The sequence below is a fragment of the Drosophila gunungcola genome (genome assembly GCF_025200985.1).
Source record: "Drosophila gunungcola strain Sukarami chromosome X unlocalized genomic scaffold, Dgunungcola_SK_2 000046F, whole genome shotgun sequence".
Classification (NCBI taxonomy): Eukaryota; Metazoa; Arthropoda; class Insecta; order Diptera; family Drosophilidae; genus Drosophila; species Drosophila gunungcola.
In genome coordinates, this window is record NW_026453192.1 from 96,077 (window position 1) to 116,731 (window position 20,655).

Consider the following 20,655-nt stretch of genomic DNA (forward strand, 5'->3'; position numbering starts at 1 on the left):
TCTCTGTACACAAGTTGACTAGCAGCATTTGTTTATTAAAGACACAGCTTAAAATACTTCCGGTTGCCAAATCAAATCAAGTTTTGCTTAACTGGACTTGCTCATGTGGAAACTGAAATATTTTTCTTTCAATTTTACATTCGTTGTATAAAAAATACATAACATAAATATTTCTTTAGCCATTCATAAACATACACATATCTATATGTAGTCAATATGAAAGAAATACATAAACTTTGATTAAAAAAAATGAGTTTCTGGCACTATATACTGGTATAAGTTCTGCTCATGATTATCACTTGTATGTTTGAGAATTGCAAAACCGTCGTAGAACAACTTTTAAGCTGGCGTGTAATGAAAAGTTGTAAAACGCAGAAAGTTCTATAAGCCTTTCCCAACTACTGCTAACACACTACTCTCATGATCTCTAATCCACTTTCGGCACATAAAATTCCTACATACTTGCAAAACGATCTAGAATACGTTTCTCTTCCAGCTGGTTTACGATGTGTTTCGAGGTGTCCACAATCCATTTCCGGTTGAATTTCTAGGGCACCGAAACCTGTTGCAGAATGAGTACTTGCGGCACCCACCTTAATGTCACCGATTTGAACTGGTTATGGGTAACCCAGAATGGAGAGCCCAGTACCCAGAACCCAGAACCCAGAACCCAGAACCCATAGCCCAGTACCCAGAGCTCAGATGCACACTCACCATGAGCACGGTGTAGACGCACTTGACCTCGGTGAGGTCGGGATCCAGCGGGATGTCGCCGCAGTAGCGCAGGATGCAGTCGAAGCACTCGAGTGCCAGCGGCGCCAGGTCATTTGGGAGTCGGAGGAGCGGCAGGCGTATGGCGTGGCCCTGCCACTTGACCAGCTCCGCGTACGAGCGGTTCGCGGCGGACTGGTGCCGCTCGTGGTGCCGGTCAGCGTCCCTCAGTTGGCTGTGAAAATATATAATTTCCATTAAATTTAATTCAATCAATGAGAAAGCCATTGTATAAACGAAATTTGTTTGGACCACCTAATTTGCTTGTCAGCTTATTCATTTGTGGCCCTTCTAAATAAGTTGCAAATATTTTTAAATTTATTATAATACCTTTTACGAAATATAAATTAATTTTAAAGCTGCGATTTTCAATGTCCCAAAAGAAGACAATATTTTAATATTTTAAAAACTAAAGTGTAGAAAATCCCACCTTGATTGAAAGGAAAAACTACAATAAATTTAGGCTAATGGCAATTCTCTAAGTAAACTTTAATTTCTTCAAGTGCAAAAATATTCCTTTAACAAAATACATTTCAATAGCACAATAAAGTGAACAAGACTTTACTGATTACCCAATTTTATAAATTTTTAAACAAATCAAAAATCATAAAATAATTATTTTTTTCAAAAGGAAAATTGGATACGAAGCATCAAAAATGATTTTAGTGAGTCGATTGGTGAATAAACAAAGACAAAGTATTTTTTAAATTAATTTTAGAAAGGCTTGCAATTGTTAATACTGTTCTCTTTGTAAGCAGACCTATGTACTGTACACCGATATAAAAAAATGAATAAATATCTGACTTTTGAATTCAAAATGTTATATTAAATAGTTAAATTAAATATTAAATCATACTATCAAATACAATGCATATTAAATTGCATGATTTAATATTAAAATATTTTTAGTTATTTAAAATAGTTCCTATTTGATTTAAACGCATTTTACTTTAGATAAATATGGTTTAAATTTGAATTACATTTTCAGATTTAAAAATCCATTCCGAAAAATAGTCAAATGAAAAACTAACTAAAAACCGCAATTGAGGTTTTTTTTACCAGTGTATATTACACATAAGAAGTGGGTCGGTTTAGCCCAACTGCAACGAGTTAAAGTGTTCATTTTCCCCTGATCAACTTACTCGTTGCGGAAGTGCTGCATGGCAAACTGTAGCAGCGAGTACTTGGTGACCGAGGGCGGGGTGCCCCCGTTGGCCTCCTCCGCCAGATAGTTGGCGTCCAGGTCGTGGTGCGGCAGGGACTGCGACTGTTGCTGCTGCTGCTGCAGGATCTGCTCCTGCTGGTGCACCTGGCCGTTGGTCAGCGAGGACGGCTGCTGGCCAGCGTTCGACTTGCGGGCGGAGTGCAGGTAGCTCTGCTGCTTGAGGAAGCGCTGCTGCTGACCCTGACCCTGACCCTGACCCTGAATCTGACCCTGAATCTGACCCTGCTGCTGCTGCTGCTGGTGATCGGCGGCCATTTGCTGCTCCTCCAGGGCGTCCTCGAACTGCTGTTGCTGCTGCTGCTGGCTGTGGTGCTGCAGGTGGTGGTGCAGATCGGCCTGCTGCAGTGACTCGTTCTGGCGCGATCCGCCGCCATCCACGCCGTGCTCGTTGCGCTGGGCGTGCGCCTGGCGGGACTCCAGGCGCTCCAGCGGCACATTCAGCGTCTGGGCGGCGGCACGGGCTCCGGACGACAGGGTGGACGCCTTCGATTGTGACTGCAAGGGGGAGGAAGGAAAGATCTCAGTTATGGATACCATTATTAATGATTTTCATCTTAGGCCTACATAGTGACTACATATTTATTTCACTTGTGAATAAACATAAAATATGCTATCAAGTGCATTATTTAAAATAAGTTTGAATTATCTAACTATTATTATTTATATTATTAAATTTTATTGTCCTAGGCCTGCGAGGTAAAACTTATATCTATTGCTTTAATGACAACGTTTACTAAATATCAATGTATCACATTATTACTTAAATATTTTTTTTCTTGTTGTTTTATTTACATTTCTACGTTACGTTTCTAAATATTGTATTATTAGATCATCACTTTGTCGAAAGCCCGGATAACTAATTAGTTAACGTAATCGCCATGGCTTTGCAAAAAAGTTTTCCAAAAATATAGTATAGAGAAATTACTTTTAAGCCTAGTAGCAAGGCTGCATATGATACGACTTAATAGTACACTGATAAAAAAATATTTATGCAAAGTTTTTGCAGTTGTAAATTTTCGAAATGCCAAAAAAAATATATAAAAGAGTTTAAGGAAAAAAGTTTTAAATAAAAAGTTTTTTTTTTAATTTTTGAAGTTTTAAATTTTCTTAATTTACGTATTTTTATGCCCAGTGTATACCATATGTAAAGCGTATACCATATTCAAAAAATTTCCTGCAGTATTGATTGAAATTCTTTGAATTTATTTACCTAAAATTGTTTTTAAAATATATTTATAGGAAACCATTATTATTATTGTAATTTTTTTAATAAACTTTATTTAGAATGAGATTGCGTTATAATTTAAAAAAAAATATAATCGCTAGTAGTTAACGAGTTGAATGTGTAAGTCATAAATATTAAGACCATATCAACAACAATTTTAATGAAAGGATTGAATATCGGTTTCGAAAGTCGATTTCTGCATGGCGATAACAATTATTTTTACCGTGCACTGCAGCCGAGTGCAACCGAGAGGGGTCTGCAGTTTGTTAGTCGACTTGCAAGGCGCAACTCGCATATTTCGACGACCATGTCAATGGCATGTGAAAGTTGCTGGGCGCCTTTTTTGCCAGCTCGGAGCAACCAGTTGCCAGTTGCCATTGCCGCCCATTCGGCGGGACCGGTTGGAGGCGTGGCAGATGATTTATGCTCCCAAATTGACCGGTGACAGCTGGCGGGGATTGGAGGGGTGATTGGAGGGGGGGCGGAGGGACACTGCGTTTTTGGCAACGAAAGTGTTTGGCGTTGGCATTGGCGATTTTTCACTTTTATTGCTTGCATTCAATTATTTGGTGCAATTTGTTGCAATTGCTTTCTTTTCTTTTTCATTTTGTTTTTTTACTTTTTTTTTTTGGTTTTTGCACGCCCCCACAGACACGCAGCCATATATTTTGGATTTATAGATAGTCATACACTTCCTCCCGAACGCCGCCCCCCCTTCTTCCCAATGCATTCTGCACGCTCTTGCGAGAAGAGATTAGTAAAAGTTGTTGTTTATGAAAGCGGAAATCTTTCACCAATCAATCAACTTGCCATATGTGAAAAATTATGCGCATTGTTCAAATTTTGGCCAGCGACGTGAAAAACCACTGCAGGAAAATGGCAAATAGCAAATAGCAAACAAAGATAAACTCATTACACCCAACTGGTTGTTGTAAATAAAGATTGATTTTGGCATTGCTACAATTTGCTTTAATGACAACAGAAAATGCATCAAAGAGATAATTTCCAAAAGAGAGGAAAAGTGGATCGATATTTTTAATAGTGATTGATATTGCACTACATATCATTTTCCAAAACTAATTTAGCCTCGCGATTAGTAATTTGACATACATATATTTTTGTATCTCATTGATTGAATGCTTGGCTTAAGTTTTTTTTTTTTTTTATCAATATTTTACGCAAAACCAACAGAATGAAAATATAACAGAGGTTTTGGGTTTATAAATTATTCATGATTTTCGGTCGTTTTCCTGTTTTCATTTTCAGCTTGCTTTACTGCGGTTAAGAAAACCACTCAAAAAATAATGTATAAAATAACATGTTAAGTTATCAAAGTGATTTCGTAATTTTCATATTTCGAAATTTTCATGCTACTCTGCATTTTTTTTTAATGTGGTTAATTGCATCTGCAATTTTGCGAAAGAATTTTTTGTATTTTCATTATCTACAAAACCTCAAAAAATATTGCAAGTTCTTTTTTTTTATAAGTAAAAGGGTATTTGGTAACAAGTAAAGTTGGTTAAATAATACATAGTAAAGTAAAAAAAAAAGACAAGTAAATATAAATAAAATAAATATTATAAACAAACCGCAAAAAAAAAATTTATAAGCAAATTGAAAGATGGTTTGTGGGTAGGTCCTAAAATCAGACCTTCCCTTAAATCAACAGTATAAAATAACAAATAAATCAAATGAAAGGCAGGAGTTACACTTAAAACTTTATCTGCAGCAAGAAAAAATGTCTCAGTGTATAGCAAACAGTTCACCCCAACACTCCATAAATGGCGCGGGAGAAACAACAACAGGCTCAACAGCAATCAGTACAGTACAGTCGAAGACATCTGGATTGCCTTGCGACGAGGATCACCCAGATCCGAGTGCCTAATTCCAGCCAGAGGCTTTTGGGACTTGTCTTGTGGCTGCCTGGATGCGATTGAGAAGTCTGCGATAGGCGATATGCGATAGGCCTGTTTGCTGTCAGCCAAAATCGGGGCCAAATCTTGTGTTTAGCGGCTCATATGGGTATGGGTATATGAGACCTGGACTGGAACCTGGCTCCCAACTGGGTCAGATGGCCTGAATCGGACTCTAGATGCTCCAGTTTCTGGCACTCGTCGACTTGCAGCGATAATTCTCGCAAAGTCGCACACACACACACTCGCACTCGCACTCGCACTCACATGGAGCAAAAACAAGAGTTAAATTTGGAGTGTAATTTCTAAGTGACCGCTAAAACTTTCTTTTCGGCTGGCTTTGTGTTATTTCATATGTGCCTCTGCCGCTGCCGGTGCCTTTTGCCACTGCCTCACTTTTCTTTGTTTTGCCAGCTCGAGTTAATTAAAATTCGAAATTAATGCGCACCAGTCCGCTCGTTTGTCCATTCGGATGGATTTACGGCGAAGCAAACTGCAGCGGATGGTCGAAAGAAATAAAAGTAATTTACCATTGGGGGAAGCAAGCGGCGGCTGGCGCAATAAAGACGCACAATCCAAAACACACACGAAAAGTGTAATTAAATTATTGAAATCAAATTACAGTTAAATTACAATGTTTTTAATTTTTTTTTGGTTTTTATCGCTCGGTGAAAACGGCGCTTGCGTATAATAACCCATATTGTACTATCGCTGCCTGCATCTTTGTGGGTCAGCCATCCAAGCCAACCAAGCCATCCCATTCAGCAGTTCCTATTGTCTTTCATCTTCAGTTATTTATGGATCGCACACATCACACGAGTGGTCATCGAACCCGAACCAGGAACGTGATGGCATCTTCTTTGATCCAGCACGCCTCTTGTTTTCCGAGGCCAAGAAAGTTCGCCATGGAATTTAGAACGTGCAATACCCATCCTATTTCCCCGTGTCATCTTAATTCAACCTCTTGCAGTTGGACAAGATCGATTAAACACAATCTATGGATTCATTAAAACCAGTGGTCAGCAAAATGGAGAAGCATAAACATTTCCCATTGTTTACTTTAATAACTCAGTTCAAGACGTGACTTAATCTCGTATAATAATAATGGTCTTTTAGCATTTAAAGTTTGTAATTTTGTTCAATTACTCAGTGTATATTTGATATTCAAATTAATCTTTAATGTTTAAGTTTAACATTTAAAAGTTGTTGAATTTATCCTACAACTTTTCATGGACAATAACTAAATGCTTTTCTTTTCTTTGATTCGTAATGCTAAGCAAATTTCTATTAAAATTTCTTTTTGTTCAATTACTCAATGTTTACTATATTTTGAATTTAAGTTGATCTTTTAAGTTTAGATTTTAAAACCTTTAAAAAGCTATTTAAAAGTTGTTTATTTTTCTTTCATTTTTTAACATTTAACTTGATTCATAATGCTTGGCAAATCTCTTTTAATACAAATTTTAATTTAATTTTTTTCTGATTTTCAAAGCTTTTTTTAAAGGTTTCGATAAGGCAATACAAATAAAAAAGCAGGAGTTTTTTTTGTCTGAATGATAAATTCAATTAATATTTTTGAAATATATGTTATCAATTGCTCTGTATTGCTGATAACATATAACAAAAAAAAAACTTTATTGTATCTTATATATTATTTTAAAACCCTGTTATTTCATATCTAAATGGACCCCAAATTAAAAACAAAGATCATGCTTATATGTTGCGTTGGTATATTCAATAAATCCTTTCAAAGTAATCCAAAAACAAATGCGGTTCAGAGGTCGTTACTAACGATGATGACACAGAGGCTGGCTAACTGACTAACTGGCTGACTGGCGAAGATGCTGTCATGATGCGGGGACCATGGCTTATGGTATCACCCGCTGTTGTATAACCGTATAACCGAGACTGCCGACCGGAGATCGCCAGTTTACCCGCTAATTAGCCCACCAACCAGGCGGCCCAGCAATGAGGTTCGTGATGTAACACAAGAGGTGTACCACTGCGCTGACTGACTGCCCAGTGGCCTTTGTGGGCTCCGTCTGGCCACGCTAATAATGCGATTATGTGTCGACTTGATAGCACCGTTAGACCCCTGCCCCTGCCCCTGCCCCTGCCCCTGCCCCTGCACTACCAACATTCATCTCACTCCCCAAAATCCCCGCCAAACATACGCTATTATGATTTGTGGCCCAATCGTTGGACTGCTGAAAAGCACTCGTATTTGATTAACTTCTCGTTTGTTTTTACTTCCGAAATTTCGTGGCCAGATAGCATTAGCGGAAATTTAAAGGGAAAAGCGATTAAATATAGTCGATACAGTTTAAACGGCCCTTAACTGAAACGCATACAATTTATGGAAATGCAAAATAACAAACAAAAATTGATTAATCAAATTGTGACCACAGTTTCTAATCTAAAATTATTATTGTATATACAATTTTTGAAATCTGTACTAAGGTACCCGTTCAAATTAACAAAGAAAGTGCCTAAAGTTTTAAACCTTAACTTTTTATTTTTAGGCTTTTGTTTATGAATATGAAAACAATTGGTTTCAAAAACAATTCTAGAGTTGGTTTTTAATACTTCTTCTTCTTAATTTGATTGAAATAAAAAACCAAACCGAATTTCGTTGAAGTATTGTTAACACTAGTTATTAATTGAAGGAATAAGCAACATAAATTAGTGTAACAAAACTGCGCTTTCTGAAAAACAATGTTATTTTTGAACAAAATTTCGGCCTTAAATTGTTTATAAAAAAATATATACGTATCGGTGAGAAAAAAATCTTCGATTAATAACTACAAAATATATTTAAGAAGCTCGTGTTAAAATAAGAAAACTAATGTTTTTGAAATCACCATTCTGAGAAAAAAACGCGTTTAAAGTTTGTACACTAAGAAAATAAAATAAAAAAAGTAGTTAAAACGAGATTCTGGAAACATTATTTTTTCCTCACTCATCCAAAAATTGGTTTTTAACTATAATAAATTGCTATTTAAACTTTTGGTTGTAATTTAGATTCCTATTTTATCCTTACTGATCGAAAGATGGGTTTTTAGTATGATCAATTGTTTAGTTGATTTTAGATTGCAATTTTGATTGAAAGAGATCAAGACATCTTTAGATGCATCATTATAATGATGAGTGGGTTTACCTCATTGGAGTTCATGGTCTCGAACCGCGCCAGGATCTCCTTGACCGAGATCTTGGACTCCGTTGGCTCCTCGAGAATCGTCTCCATGCGACTGACCGACCCACTGCTGGCGTTGCTGACCCTCCGAGTCTTCGAGCTGCCCCCAATCAGCATGGCCGTGGATGCCAGTGGGTTACTCCCCGGAAACGGAGCACCCAGATTGGAGGCGGACACGGAAAAAGAAGTACTCGAAATGTTGGGATGTCCCTCCATCTGGGGGGTCAACTCCAGACCAGACCGCTCCATCTCCTCTTCCTCCTCCTGATCCTCCTCCTGCTCATGGTCCTCCTGCTCCTCCTCCTGCTCCTGCTCCTCGTTGTTGTTGTTGTCGTCTCTTTGGCTAAGCTGCATCTTGAAGCCGAGCTGTTGCTCCTCCAGGCAGCACTGTTCGCACAGACTGCCGGCGGAGGAGTTGGATCTCAGGGTGGCCGTGGTGCAGCACTTGTACACGATGTCCTCCTCGACGCTCCAGGCATTATCGTTGGCCAGTCCGAGATCCCCATCAGCCACGCCAGGATCTGTGCCCTCGTGCATCTGCATGGAGGCACAGCACTGCTCGTTGAGCTCCCGAATACTTTCGTTGGTCAGCTGGTCGAGATCACTGCGACGCATCTGCTGGTGGTGGATCGACTGGTGCCTCTGGGTGCCATGGTGCACCTGGGCCGCGGTGGTGCCCGTTATGTGGGCTATTTCCGCATCGTCCGAGTCCGTGTAGAGCATCTCGTGCTCCTCGTCCGTCAGATTGTTTAGCGAGTCCAGCGAGGCGCATTTGCACTCCTCATTCTCTTGATCCTTCTGCTGATGATCCTGATCCTGATTTTGTTTGTGATTGTGATTGTGACTCTGCTTATTCTGATGATTCTGATCATTGTGATGATTCGGATGATTCTGCTGATTCTGTTGAGCCTGCTGCTGCAGCAACTTAAAGTTGTTGACCTTGTCGTGGTGCATCTTGCTGATCAGCGATTCCACCTTGTTGACAATGCTGCTGAACTTGTGGGGCACACTCCCTCCGCCGGAGGTCAACTGCACCGCCTGGCAGGATTTGCTCGCCCGCACGCTCTGTGACATTTTGGCAGTCCCTGGACTTGGGTTCAGGATGGCACAGTCACGACCATTGCCATAAGACCTCCAAATCGCCGTCTCCGTTGCCGTCTCAGTGAAAGTTAGTGCATTGTGATGGATGGACGGCCGGCAGCAGGCTCAATTCCACCATGGTGATGGCTGCTCAATATATTGTTTGCACAGCGGTTCGAGGTTCGGCGAAAAACGTGCAGGCACACAAAAAAAAAATCAACAAAACAAGAAGAAAAACAAGGAAAATTCGTTTGGGAGGAAAAAATGAAAAACGAACCGCAGCGGACAGCGTTTCCCGCACAATGAGTGAGTGAAATGGATTCGGTGGTCGGACACACACATCAAGCCATACGTATACGCGATTTTTCTTGCCTCGCTTTGCTTGTAATTTGTTGTAATTTTTTTTTCCTTTTGATTTTGATGTGTGGAAATTGGCAATGCAGTTAAATGCGTGCCGTATTTGTTTCTTCTCTCGCTATGAGTTATTTATTTATTTGCTTTTTTTTTTCTTGGTATTTTTACGCTTTTCTGCCTTAATTTATTTTAATTTGCCACTTGCAGTTTGTCTTTCCACTTGATGGACTGGCGAAAATCCAGCGATCGTCGCCTGGGTTTTTATCTCTGCGAGAGCAGTTCGAAAATATGGCCATATGTTTGGAATTATTGCCGAGTTGCGAGTTAAAGCCAGCACGGATGGATGGTCAAATTGTTTGCCAATCTACGATACCGCACGATCGGAATGAAGTAACCAAAATAATAAAGCCTGGGATGGACAATGCCCGTGCATTTCAATCGAGTCATCCAATATGTTCGTATTACTCTACTTTTAAATTAATTTCAATTATTTAAATTAATTTCTTCATACGTTACGTTTTAAATCTTTAAAAGTAAATTGCATTTTTGAAAATAATATGTATCAGCAAAGGATATTTTATGGAATGAACAGAACGATTTAAAAAATTGTAAGTGAAATCTTAGTTTATTAAATACTGTAAGCCATATATTCCCAGAAATTTTACAGACAAAAAAATTTATTTAAATATGATGTATTAAAAATATATTCAAATGTTAGTTTTATTAAGAGAAGGCAGATAAATTAACACTTCAATTACTATTAATTTAAAGTAAACAGGGCTAGTTCACTGTCCAAATGAAGTCAATCATGAAATATAAACAATAAACTGCTTTTGTGAGATCTCCCGATTTCACTAATCTTTTAGCAATTGTTCGCTAACTATCCAAATCGTTTTGGAACGAACTGTTCGGGAATAACATTGCAATGGAAAGTATTTGTCCACAGTATTAACTTTTGACTAGTTTCGAACTGCTCCCACAAAGGTGCTGGTTGATATAGGGAATGCACTGGATTTATGTACGATTTACGATTTAGGATTTTTTTTTTTGGGTCAGTCCGGGCCGCTTTTGGGCTCAGCTTTGTTTTGTTTCGAGACACAAAAAAAACATTTTAGCACGACAGAGCACATTAAAAAACAAGAAGCTTAAGCTAAAGTTGGTCAAATCGAAGAGTCACGAAAAAAGAATTCGAGGCGAGAGCAGTGCGCTGCGTGATGCCGTTACCGCACATTCGTAACAACTAACGACTGGAAACTAAAGGCTAAAAACTGAAAACTGAAAACACAAAGCTGGCCGAAACGGACTGGCCAGCGTGGTCAAGACGAGAAAGAGCCATCCAACTGACTGGCCATTTCACTCGCAGCCGAGCAGAACAGAGAGGCCCACAGTTGCACAGTGGCAGAGTGGCAGAGTGGCAGAGCGGCTTTAAGCCAAGTTAAGACCAACTGAGCTGGAGCTGAGTGAAAACGCGGCTCTTGGCTCTTGGCTCTCAGCACTTGGCCAAGCCGAGCGGAAAGCCCCAGAGAAAGAGCGCGAAAGTCTTTCTCCCCATACTACCCTATACCCATACCAATTCCCATACCCATTCCAATACCCATTCCCATACCCATTCGCGATACCATTGCCCCGCTGTGATAACTGTTTCGACTGCTCTTTGGCTCCCGACTCCACATCCACATCCACATCTCAGACTGACCAGCTTTGGCGTTTAACGAGTTTTCACGCATAAAGTGAATTGAATTAAAAAACAACTTCAAAAAAAAACTGCCTGGGGACGGGGGGGAAAATGGAAAACATTTTGTTGATCAAACACAATCCGAAAGCCCGACGCGAAGCGGCATTACCCTAGAGAAGCATCATTAATGAAAGTTCTTAAACTTAAAGTTTTAAAACTTAACTAAACGGTTTTAACCAGATTTTATATGCATACTGAAACAAAAAATGGCAATGAGAAGTTTAATAAAGTCTAAATTTACTCACGCTTATAAAATTATTACATTAACTTATTTTTCTTCCATGCACAATTAAAAATGTTTTTTTTTTATAATTTTTAACAAGATTACCTCAATTAAATTTTATGGGTAATACGATATATACAAAAAAAAAAAAACAAAATATTGTCATTTGTTTTTAAAAGAGGATATTTTGCTTAAAACTAATAATATTTATTTTCAAACAATTTTTTAAAACAAATAATTTTCAATAAAATACTTCCATATTACAGTTGTACGTTATTCAATCAAAAATATTTAATCTCAAGGACATGCAAATTACCTATTTGAAATTGTAATTCTAAAATTTCTAAATTGGAAAGCAAATACAAATCAATTAACTCTTGTCTTTTTAAATTTAAAAACAAGTACAAATTCAAGTAGTCCTTGAAAATAGACAAATCACATTTATTTTCCGTTCCTACCTAATGTTGTTATAGTAAGTATTTGAGTACGTATTTTACAGTCGAAATAGCACTTTAAAGGAAAACTTTTTAGATTTGATTATAGCTTTCTTTGACTTGTGGAATTAATAGAAACTGTTTTGTCAAATATTTAAACAGTAAATGAGACAATCTTTACCAACATCTCCTGCAACTTTGATTGGCGAAAAGTGCATACCCGTTCGAAGTGTCAACTAAGAAGAGAAAATAAAAGTAAACACTGGACTCGAGCTCCACTCGAGTGATGGACGTGCGCCAACTATGAATATCAACCATGCGCGAATGGTGCTTATATGGCGCTGGAAACTGCTATGGCCGGAGCCACTGAGACCCACTGAGACCCACTGAGACCCACTGAGCTTCAAGGCGTGCACAAAGAAAACCAATCCAGTTGGCTAGACTAACGTCCATTCATTATTTTTAACAAAACTAATAGCCAAGAATAGGAAACACCTAAGCTTACGAATTTCTAGCAGATCCCGCAGGGTTATTTACATGATAAATTCACTCCCAACTTTAAGTGAAGAAAACTATATATACATATAGTGTCATGCGACACTGATCAGCAAAGTCAATCGCTTTATGCCAACACTTTTGCCTGCTCGATGTAAAAATAACACTTCGAAATTACCCAGCTGCCATGTTATTATCTTGAGGCCGTAAAAAACATTAGCAGTTTCATTAAGGCCACATTATTATAACCAATGTGTGCAATTATTCACGCAATTAATGCAATTATTTTTGTATTTACCTCAAGTAATTTGGCATAAGAAATAATTGGTACAAAAAATAATTGGTAAGCCAAAAATTTCAATTGGAACAAGATGATAATATTGTGACGAATAGCTCAATGTCAATTTTAATATATTTCTAAAAATTGATTCACCACTTTGGGGCCTGCTAACAAGTAACCAGGAGAAAAGCTACTTCAATTTATTAAACATTTAGCCACGTATTAATGTTATATTTGTTTGTTTAAATTTAAAGTAAATTTATATTTTTCAATATATATTTTTTAACCATCCAAATAAGTGGTTGTCACATCAAGTTCCAAATTCAACTTGAGAGCTTTGAATGTCTATGACTGCCAAATATTTCTTGCATACTTTTGGTCATGTTTAAAATCATTTTTTTTTAAATATTAAAGAAATTAGTATGTGCTCAACTTTAATAAATAAAATAATAAATTTACTAATTAATAAATTAAAAATAATATTTTTCTTACAAGAAAACTTTGACTGTCTCAAATCGTAGTTTGTAATTTTCATTATGACTTTTTGAAAATCTGATTCACGGTTTTTTGAGTTGTTAATACGTATTCACTTTTTGGTCCCTGGTAAATTTAAAACAATTAAATTTTTTTTTTTAATTTTAGAATGTTTTATAACATCATAACTTTTTGAGAAAATTATCCAAAAGTTGAGTACCTTGCTTTAAAGAGCACATACTTATAATTTACTTGTTTCCAGTTCAAATGCCATATGGCACTTGGTTAAAAATAGTAAATACTAGTAAATAGTAAATAGTAAAAAATGTGTAACTCACCTTGCGGAACTCGTGGACGAATCCGGTGACCATCGACTGGATGGCGGCGGCGCGAGCGGCATGGAGCGCCAGGTGCTTACCATTGCGCAGATTGAGCTGGAGGGCCGCCGGACGCGGCAGGGTGACGGCGCTCTGGATCTCGCCGAAGGAGATGGCCTGCACCACGATCAGGTAGTCGGCATCGCGGCGGGCCAAGTACAGGCCGCTGTGCGAGACGCCCATGATGCTGACGTCCGGATAGAGCGGTGCTCCCTGCACGGCGAAGAGTCGCGCGAAGTACAGCGGCCAGTCGCGGGCCATGTCCACCAGGTGGCGTTTCACCAGCGCCCTCACCTGCCCTCCAGTTCCTCCTCCTCCTGCTCCTCCTGCTCCTACTGCTCCTGCACCAGTGCCATTCCGATTGGAGAGCGTGTCCACACTCACGCCATGACCGTGCAGCATGTTGAGGGCGGAACTCTTCTCCTGCGGCGTGATCCGGAGGCAGGGCGTCACCCCGAAGACGTCGCCCAGCACCTGGGCGAAGAGCAGATCCAGGGCCACCGGCGGACCAATGGGTTCGTGCGGCTGGAAGACCTCCTTGCGCACGCGCAGCTTCCACGGCACCCGGTTGTAGGTCAGGCAGGCACTGCTGGCCCCAGCTCCACCCAGTCCCGGACTGGACTGGGACGTGATCGTGGGCGGCGGCACCGGTGCCGGCACTATCACGGGCGGCGGCGTGGTCATGTGCATCGAGTCCAGCTCCTCGCGCATCCCGGAGCTGGCCGAGCTCTTGCGCTTGCGCTCGTGCTCGTACTTCTGGGCCATGTGGGTGCGGAAGGTGGCCAGTCCGCCGCCGGCTCGATCCTCCCTGCGATGCCCGCCGGTGGTGTCCAAGCTCGCCTGGATCACCCTCGGCGGGGCCGGCTGGTAGACCTTGTGGCTCTCCCGCTCCCGCTCCACCTGACGGATCTCGTAGAGCCGCTCGCGTTCCCGCTCCCGCTTCTCGCGCTCCTTCTCGCTGCCACTGCCCGAGGCGGGGCCCTCCACCTCCGCCCGGTCCCACACCGACTCGGAGTAGTCCTCGCGATCGCGACTCCGGCTCCGGCTGCGCGATCGCTCCCGTTCCGCCTGATCCCAAGCAGCGGCCGCCGGCGACGAGGAGGAGGCCGAATGCTCCTCCAGGTGCAGGTGGTGATGGCTGCCGAGCAACTGATGCTGCTGGTGCTGCTGATGCTGGTGTTGCTGATGCTGACGCACTGCCCCGAAGGTGTCGCGCTCCTGCCGCTGAATGAAGGCGGGCACGTGCTCCTTGGCCGCCGCCGCCTGGCTGGCGGAGGTGCGGTAGTCGGGCTCCGGCTCGGGACTCCTGGCCGTCGGCGGACTCTGGGGCGCCGGCGGTGGGGCTGGCGGCGCCATGCTGGGCGGCCGGATGGGTGGCGGCGGTGCCGGGACACTGGGAGCCGGGGGCAACAGCACGCCCGGCCAGCCGCCCGAAGGTGGAGCCGGCGGCGGCGACAGCTTGCCCTCCATCCGCTCGATCTGTGTGCGCACTGTGGCATGGGAATCGATCCCGCCACCGCCTCCTCCGCCTCCTCCTGGGCCAGAGCCACCAGCACCACCGGTCACGCTGGCAAAGAGCCCACCCAGCTGCTGCTGCAGCATCAGCTTCCTGGTGTCCTCCAGTTTGGCCGGAGCACGCTGCTCCGACTTGGTGGACACAGTGGAGCGCACCGAATGGCCGGCTGTGACCTGCTCCAGGCGCTGTCGCATCTCGGAGCTGAGCTTCAGCTTGCCCACACTTCCTGGCGGCGGACGATCCGCCCCAATTTCGAAGCTCTTCTTGGCCAGCTTGGTGGTGAGCACACTCTGCATGGGCTGCTGTCCCGCATCCTGGCCATCCCTGCTGTCCCTGCTGTCCCTCACCGCCGAAGTGCTGGTCATGGTGGTGGTGGTCTCCAAACGGATGCTGCTCCGCATCAGCTGGCCACTCATGGGCGGCGGCGGGGTGGGACTCTCGATCTCGAACTCCTCCCACTCGATGGCCGTGGCCGAGGAGCCACGTGCTCCTGGAGCCGATGGCTCCAGGCCATTGCTGTTCCCACTCAGCTGATGATGCTGCGCCTGCGGCGTGGTCTTGCGCTGATGCTGACGCATCTTGAAGGCAAAGAAGTCCTCCTCGGTCTGAAACTGGGGCTCATCCTGCGGCGGTGGCCAGCGCCACTTGCCAATCCTCACGGTTTTAGCCCGGCCATAGGGATCGAGGAAGTGGCGCGTCTCCGACGGGTCCTTGCACTCCAGCGGCGGCGGCATTGGCGGCGGTGGCGGTGGTGGCGGCGGCTGCAGTGCCTCCATGACCACCAGACTGCTCCGCATGGTCTTCAGGCGCAGTGGCGATGCTGCCTGTTGCAGCGGCGGCGGCGGCGGCGATATGGACAGACTGCTCAGCACCGCTGGAGCGGCGGGTGGCGGCGAGGCGGCGGAACTATTGCTGGCCGCCGCCGCCGCCGCCGACGCCTGCTGACTGAGCAGCGTCTGAAGGGCCTGATTCTGGGCCAGCAGCTGCTGCTGGATCTGCAGATTCTGGGCCATGGCGGACTGGAGGAAGGCACGCTGCACCTGCTGCTGGTACAAGGCTGGTCCGGACTCCGGCTCCCCGGGAAGCTGCATCAGCTGGTGGAGCAGGGGATCACCTCCATTGCTGTCCGTGCTGCCGCCGCCACGAATGCTCAATGCTAGTTGCTCCTTGCTGACCAGTTTGTCCAGGCTTTGGGCCACTGGCATGGCCTCAAATAGCTCATCCATGTAGTCATCAAAGTCATTGCCACCTCCCTTGATGGCCACTGCCAGCTGATCCGTGCTGGCCAGCTGCTCCAGTTCGCCCACGAGGGCTATGGGTTGGAATACCTCGTTGATATAGTCATCCAAGTCCTCGATCTCCGATTCGGATTCGTTCTCCTGCTCCTGCTGCTGCTCCTGCTGCAATGGATAACAGCCACCTCCGCCACGAATGCTGGCCGCCAGGGATCGGGCATCGGACAGCTCGTCCAGGGAGCCATCCAGCACCGGACTGAAGAGGTCGTCCAGGAACTGGTCCACATCGGAGGCCTGCGAGGGCACCCGCACCCTGCGCACATGGGAGGCCAGCGAGGGAGCCTCACTGGTGTCCGACATGGCCGACGACCTGGTGGCATACTCCGCCTTGTCCGCATACTTGCTGGAGTGCGAGCCATGCGAGGCGGCATGGGAACGGCGGCCGGCATGCTGGGACTTCTGGTATCGGGGAGCCGACTCCTTGCCCATCGGAGCAAGTCGCTCCGCCGAGTGGTAGCGATCGTTGAGGCGACTCTCCGACAGGCCCAGTGTGTGCAGTGGCTCCTGGGAGTCGCAGTCCGGCGGCACCGGGACAATGTCCCCGGCCAGCAGGTCGTCCAGCGACTTGGAGCGCGACTTGGCCGCACTCGATCCCGGGCCCGAGCCCTGGCCCGATCCCTGACCCGCTCCCGCTCCCAAGCCCGATCCCGGACTGGGCTCGCGTTCGAAGTAGCGCTCGTTGAGCGCCGAGCTGCGCGAGAGCAGCTCCCGGCTGCTCCTCCGCTCCCGCGGCACCTCCTCCTTGGCCGGGCCACTGCCTGCCGCAGTGGGCGGGGCTGGGGGCGGCACCGCCGGACGCTTCACCGCCTCCGGCAGCGCGGTCCGGGCAAACTTGGCGCCCGAACGCAACAGATCGCTGCGCGGCGCTGGAAAGGCGGGACACAGTTCCTTCTCCGCAATCAGATCCATCACGTAGTCCAGGCCACAGCTGTCCGTGAGCTGCTGGCCATCGTCCAGGACCAGGGTCCAGCCACGGCTGGCCACGCCCAGCGAGGCGACGGCCAGGGCGGCGGCCTCCTCGCAACTGGTCCACGAGTCCACGGCCACCGTTTGGCTGGCCTCGTCCGGAAGGGTCAAAGGCAGAGCCATGTCGCAGCCCCGCGTCCAGGCACGCCACTCCAGCCAGGCGGGCACGAAGCTGCGACTGGCACCGCCACCGCCCACGGCAGCACCGCCCTGCTGGCGGAGCAACTGCCTCAGAAGCAGGGGTCGCAGCGAGGCCGGCGCCTCGTCGTCCACGAATCGCATCAGATACTTGCTGAAGGCGGCGCTGGGCTGGAAGCAGCACAGGCACTGGCCCAGGAGCTGCCACAATCGGGTGGCCTCCACCGAAGTGGGCGGCAGGCCGTGCACCTGGTTGCACAGCTGCACCAGGATCTCGTCACGCAATCCCCTCGAGCTGAGGGCCTTGTGCACAATGTAGTCGGCCAGCAGCTTCTCCTTGGCGCCCTCCAACGCCTTGTCATTGCTCCAGCGGAGTATCAGCTTGAACACGGCCAGGGCATCCTGGAAGTCCTGATCCCGCGAAGCGGCTCTCGTCAGAAGGGGCGCTGTGATGGGCTCCCGCCTGGGCTGCAGCCTAAGGCCGTTGCAGTAGACGCTGCTGAACTTGCCGAAGGAGAACTGGCCCAGATCCTCGGGCAGCTGGACGGCTGACGGCGGTGGACCGGGCACAGTGCCCAGTACCTTGACCAGGTGCCGATCGCCGTGCGGCGGCGACCAGCCCTGCAGCTTGGAGTAGATGAAGGCCAGCTCGGCGGGTATGTCCAGGTAGCTCAGTTGGCTCCTCTCCAGCACCGCCTGCTTGGCCTCGCGTGCCTCGCGAGCTCGCTGCGCCGCCTCTCGCGCCTCCTGCCTTCGCCGGTGATCGGAGCGCAGCTGGTGCACCCGCCTCCTGGCCTGACGTCCGCGCCACAAGCGCTGCGCGGTGAGGGCTCCGCGGCGCAGGCGGTCGAACCGTTGCTGTGCCCTCTGACCCCGCCAGCGGGCTTGCAGACGCGTGGCGGCTGCCTGCCGACGAGCCAACTGCCGGCGCACCAGCATGCCGCGCACATGCCGCTGCACACTGACCGCCGCCCGACGCAGTCGCTCCGTCCTGCCGCTTTCCAGCGCTCGATGCAGGGCCTCGCGGAGGAATACTCGCGTGGCGCCCAGCTGGTAGTCCGGTCCCTCCACTCCTGTGCGCGGCATGGCCTCCAGCAGAGCGCGGCAGAGCTCGCGATAGGGTGTGCCCCTGGCCAGCGGCGAGGCGAGCAGGTGCCTGTACCGCTCCACGAAGTGCTGGAAGCGCAGGCGCACCGGATAGCCGCGCTGCCGGATCTGAATGGTGTCCAGCATGCCCAGGTAGCGCAACTGCTGCAGCACACACGGCATGTCCATGCGCAGGGCGTGCTTCTCCTGGTTGGGTTTGATGCAGCGCACGAACCACGGATGGCATCTGCCCATCGACTGGAGCAGCTGCTGCAGTGAGTCCGCAAATCTGGCCGCCACCGTTGGTGTCCGTGGCTTCATGGTCACGAATCTGCCGTTGCTACCCTTGGGCAGGGTCTTGCCGGCATCCCGCTGGGCACGCAGCTGCTTGGTCAACTCACCCACCAGCGGCAGTCGACTGGAGGCCAGCAGCTCCAGCACATCCCCCCTCAGGGCATCCCGATTCTTGTCCAGAAACCCGTCCACACAGTACCACACCTGGCCGGCATAGTGGGTCACCCCGAACTCCTGGGCACCGATGCGCGGACGGGCGTAGAGCTCGCTCAGCGCATGATTGTAGTGGCACTTCTCCAAAAAACTCAGATCGGTGGCCCGCGGGAAATTGGACTCGTCGTCGAGGAGATGGCAAATGCCCACCGGCTTTTTGGCCAGCAGATGGATCACCGGCAGATTGTCGTCCCAGGCCAGCGGCGTCCACTCCAATCGCTCGCGGGCATACTCCGCCTGCTCCAGCTTGAAGACATGCTTGTTGAAGTACAGCTGCAGGTTCTCGTTGGCATAGTTGATGCACAGCTGCTCGAAGCTGTTCTCGGCCAGGTCCTCGAACCCGAAGATGTCCAGGATGCTGATGCGATGGGCGTCGTGGGTGCCGCCCTTCTGCACAATCGAGTTGATCCGCGACACCAGCCAATTGAAGAGGCCGGCATACAGGGCCTTGGCAAAGGCATCCCTCGCATCCAGGGCCTGATCAATGCCCAGCGGAGTGTGCAGTCGTTCCGCTCGAGCCTCCGTGGTGCGACTGGTCAACGCCCGGTGCAGTCCCTCGGCACTGATGTGGAGCAGGTGGGCGGCCCACTTGATCTCCGCATCGGAGCCCACCTCCACGCCCTCCTGGCCATGTCGCAGTTGCCGGCGATGGAAGTACACGTTGCCCAGATGCAACACGGCGGCCAGCACTCGCACGATGCCCTCGCGTTCGCCCTCGGAAACGCCCAGGACCTGCATGGCGCCCTGCAGCGACTCCCAGTCCACACGGCCGCTGGCACAGTCGGTGGCGCCCTGATTCAGATAGAAGTACTTGTCCGCCTCCAGCAGCCCGTACTTGGCGCGCTCCGTTTCGGACAGTCCGCCCAGGAGCTCGTAGAACACATGGTAGTTCCGCTCCCCCGGCGCCTGCGTCACAATGCGCGACTTCTCCAGCAGGTATTGCGTGATCTTGGCGCCCACGATGGCGCCACTCTTGAAGTACACCTCCAGATACTTGCCGAACCGGGAGCTGTTGTCGTTGCGGGCGGTGCGGGCATTGCCAAAGGCCTCCAGCAGCGGGGCCGCCTCCAGGATCTGTTCGGTGATGACGGCCGAGGCGGATCCGCCGCCGGGCACCACGGCCGCCAGATACTGCATCACCAGCTTGGTGGACTCCGTCTTGCCGGAGCCACTCTCCCCGGAGATGACAACCACCTGGGGCGAGGGCAGGGCCGCATGGGCCGCCGCCCCGATGGCGAACAGGTGGGGCGGCAGCGAGCCGAGCGGACGACCCGCGTACTGCTTGGCCACCTCCAGGCCGTAGGCGTCGGGGAACATCTTGTAGGGATTGACCGCGATCAGGATGCTGCCGGCGAACGTGTAGATCAG

General features: G+C 47.4%; 1 protein-coding gene across 1 annotated transcript in view; it reads right to left on the bottom strand.

Annotated features, from left to right (window-relative positions):
* The window catches only part of LOC128260938 (unconventional myosin-XV), a 36,831-nt gene that overhangs the window by 2,143 nt on the left and 14,033 nt on the right, over positions 1–20,655 (bottom strand). Inside the window, 3 exon segments of the mRNA XM_052994299.1 lie at positions 715–946; positions 1,914–2,491; positions 13,741–20,655. Coding sequence (XP_052850259.1) covers positions 715–946; positions 1,914–2,491; positions 13,741–20,655 — 7,725 coding nt within the window.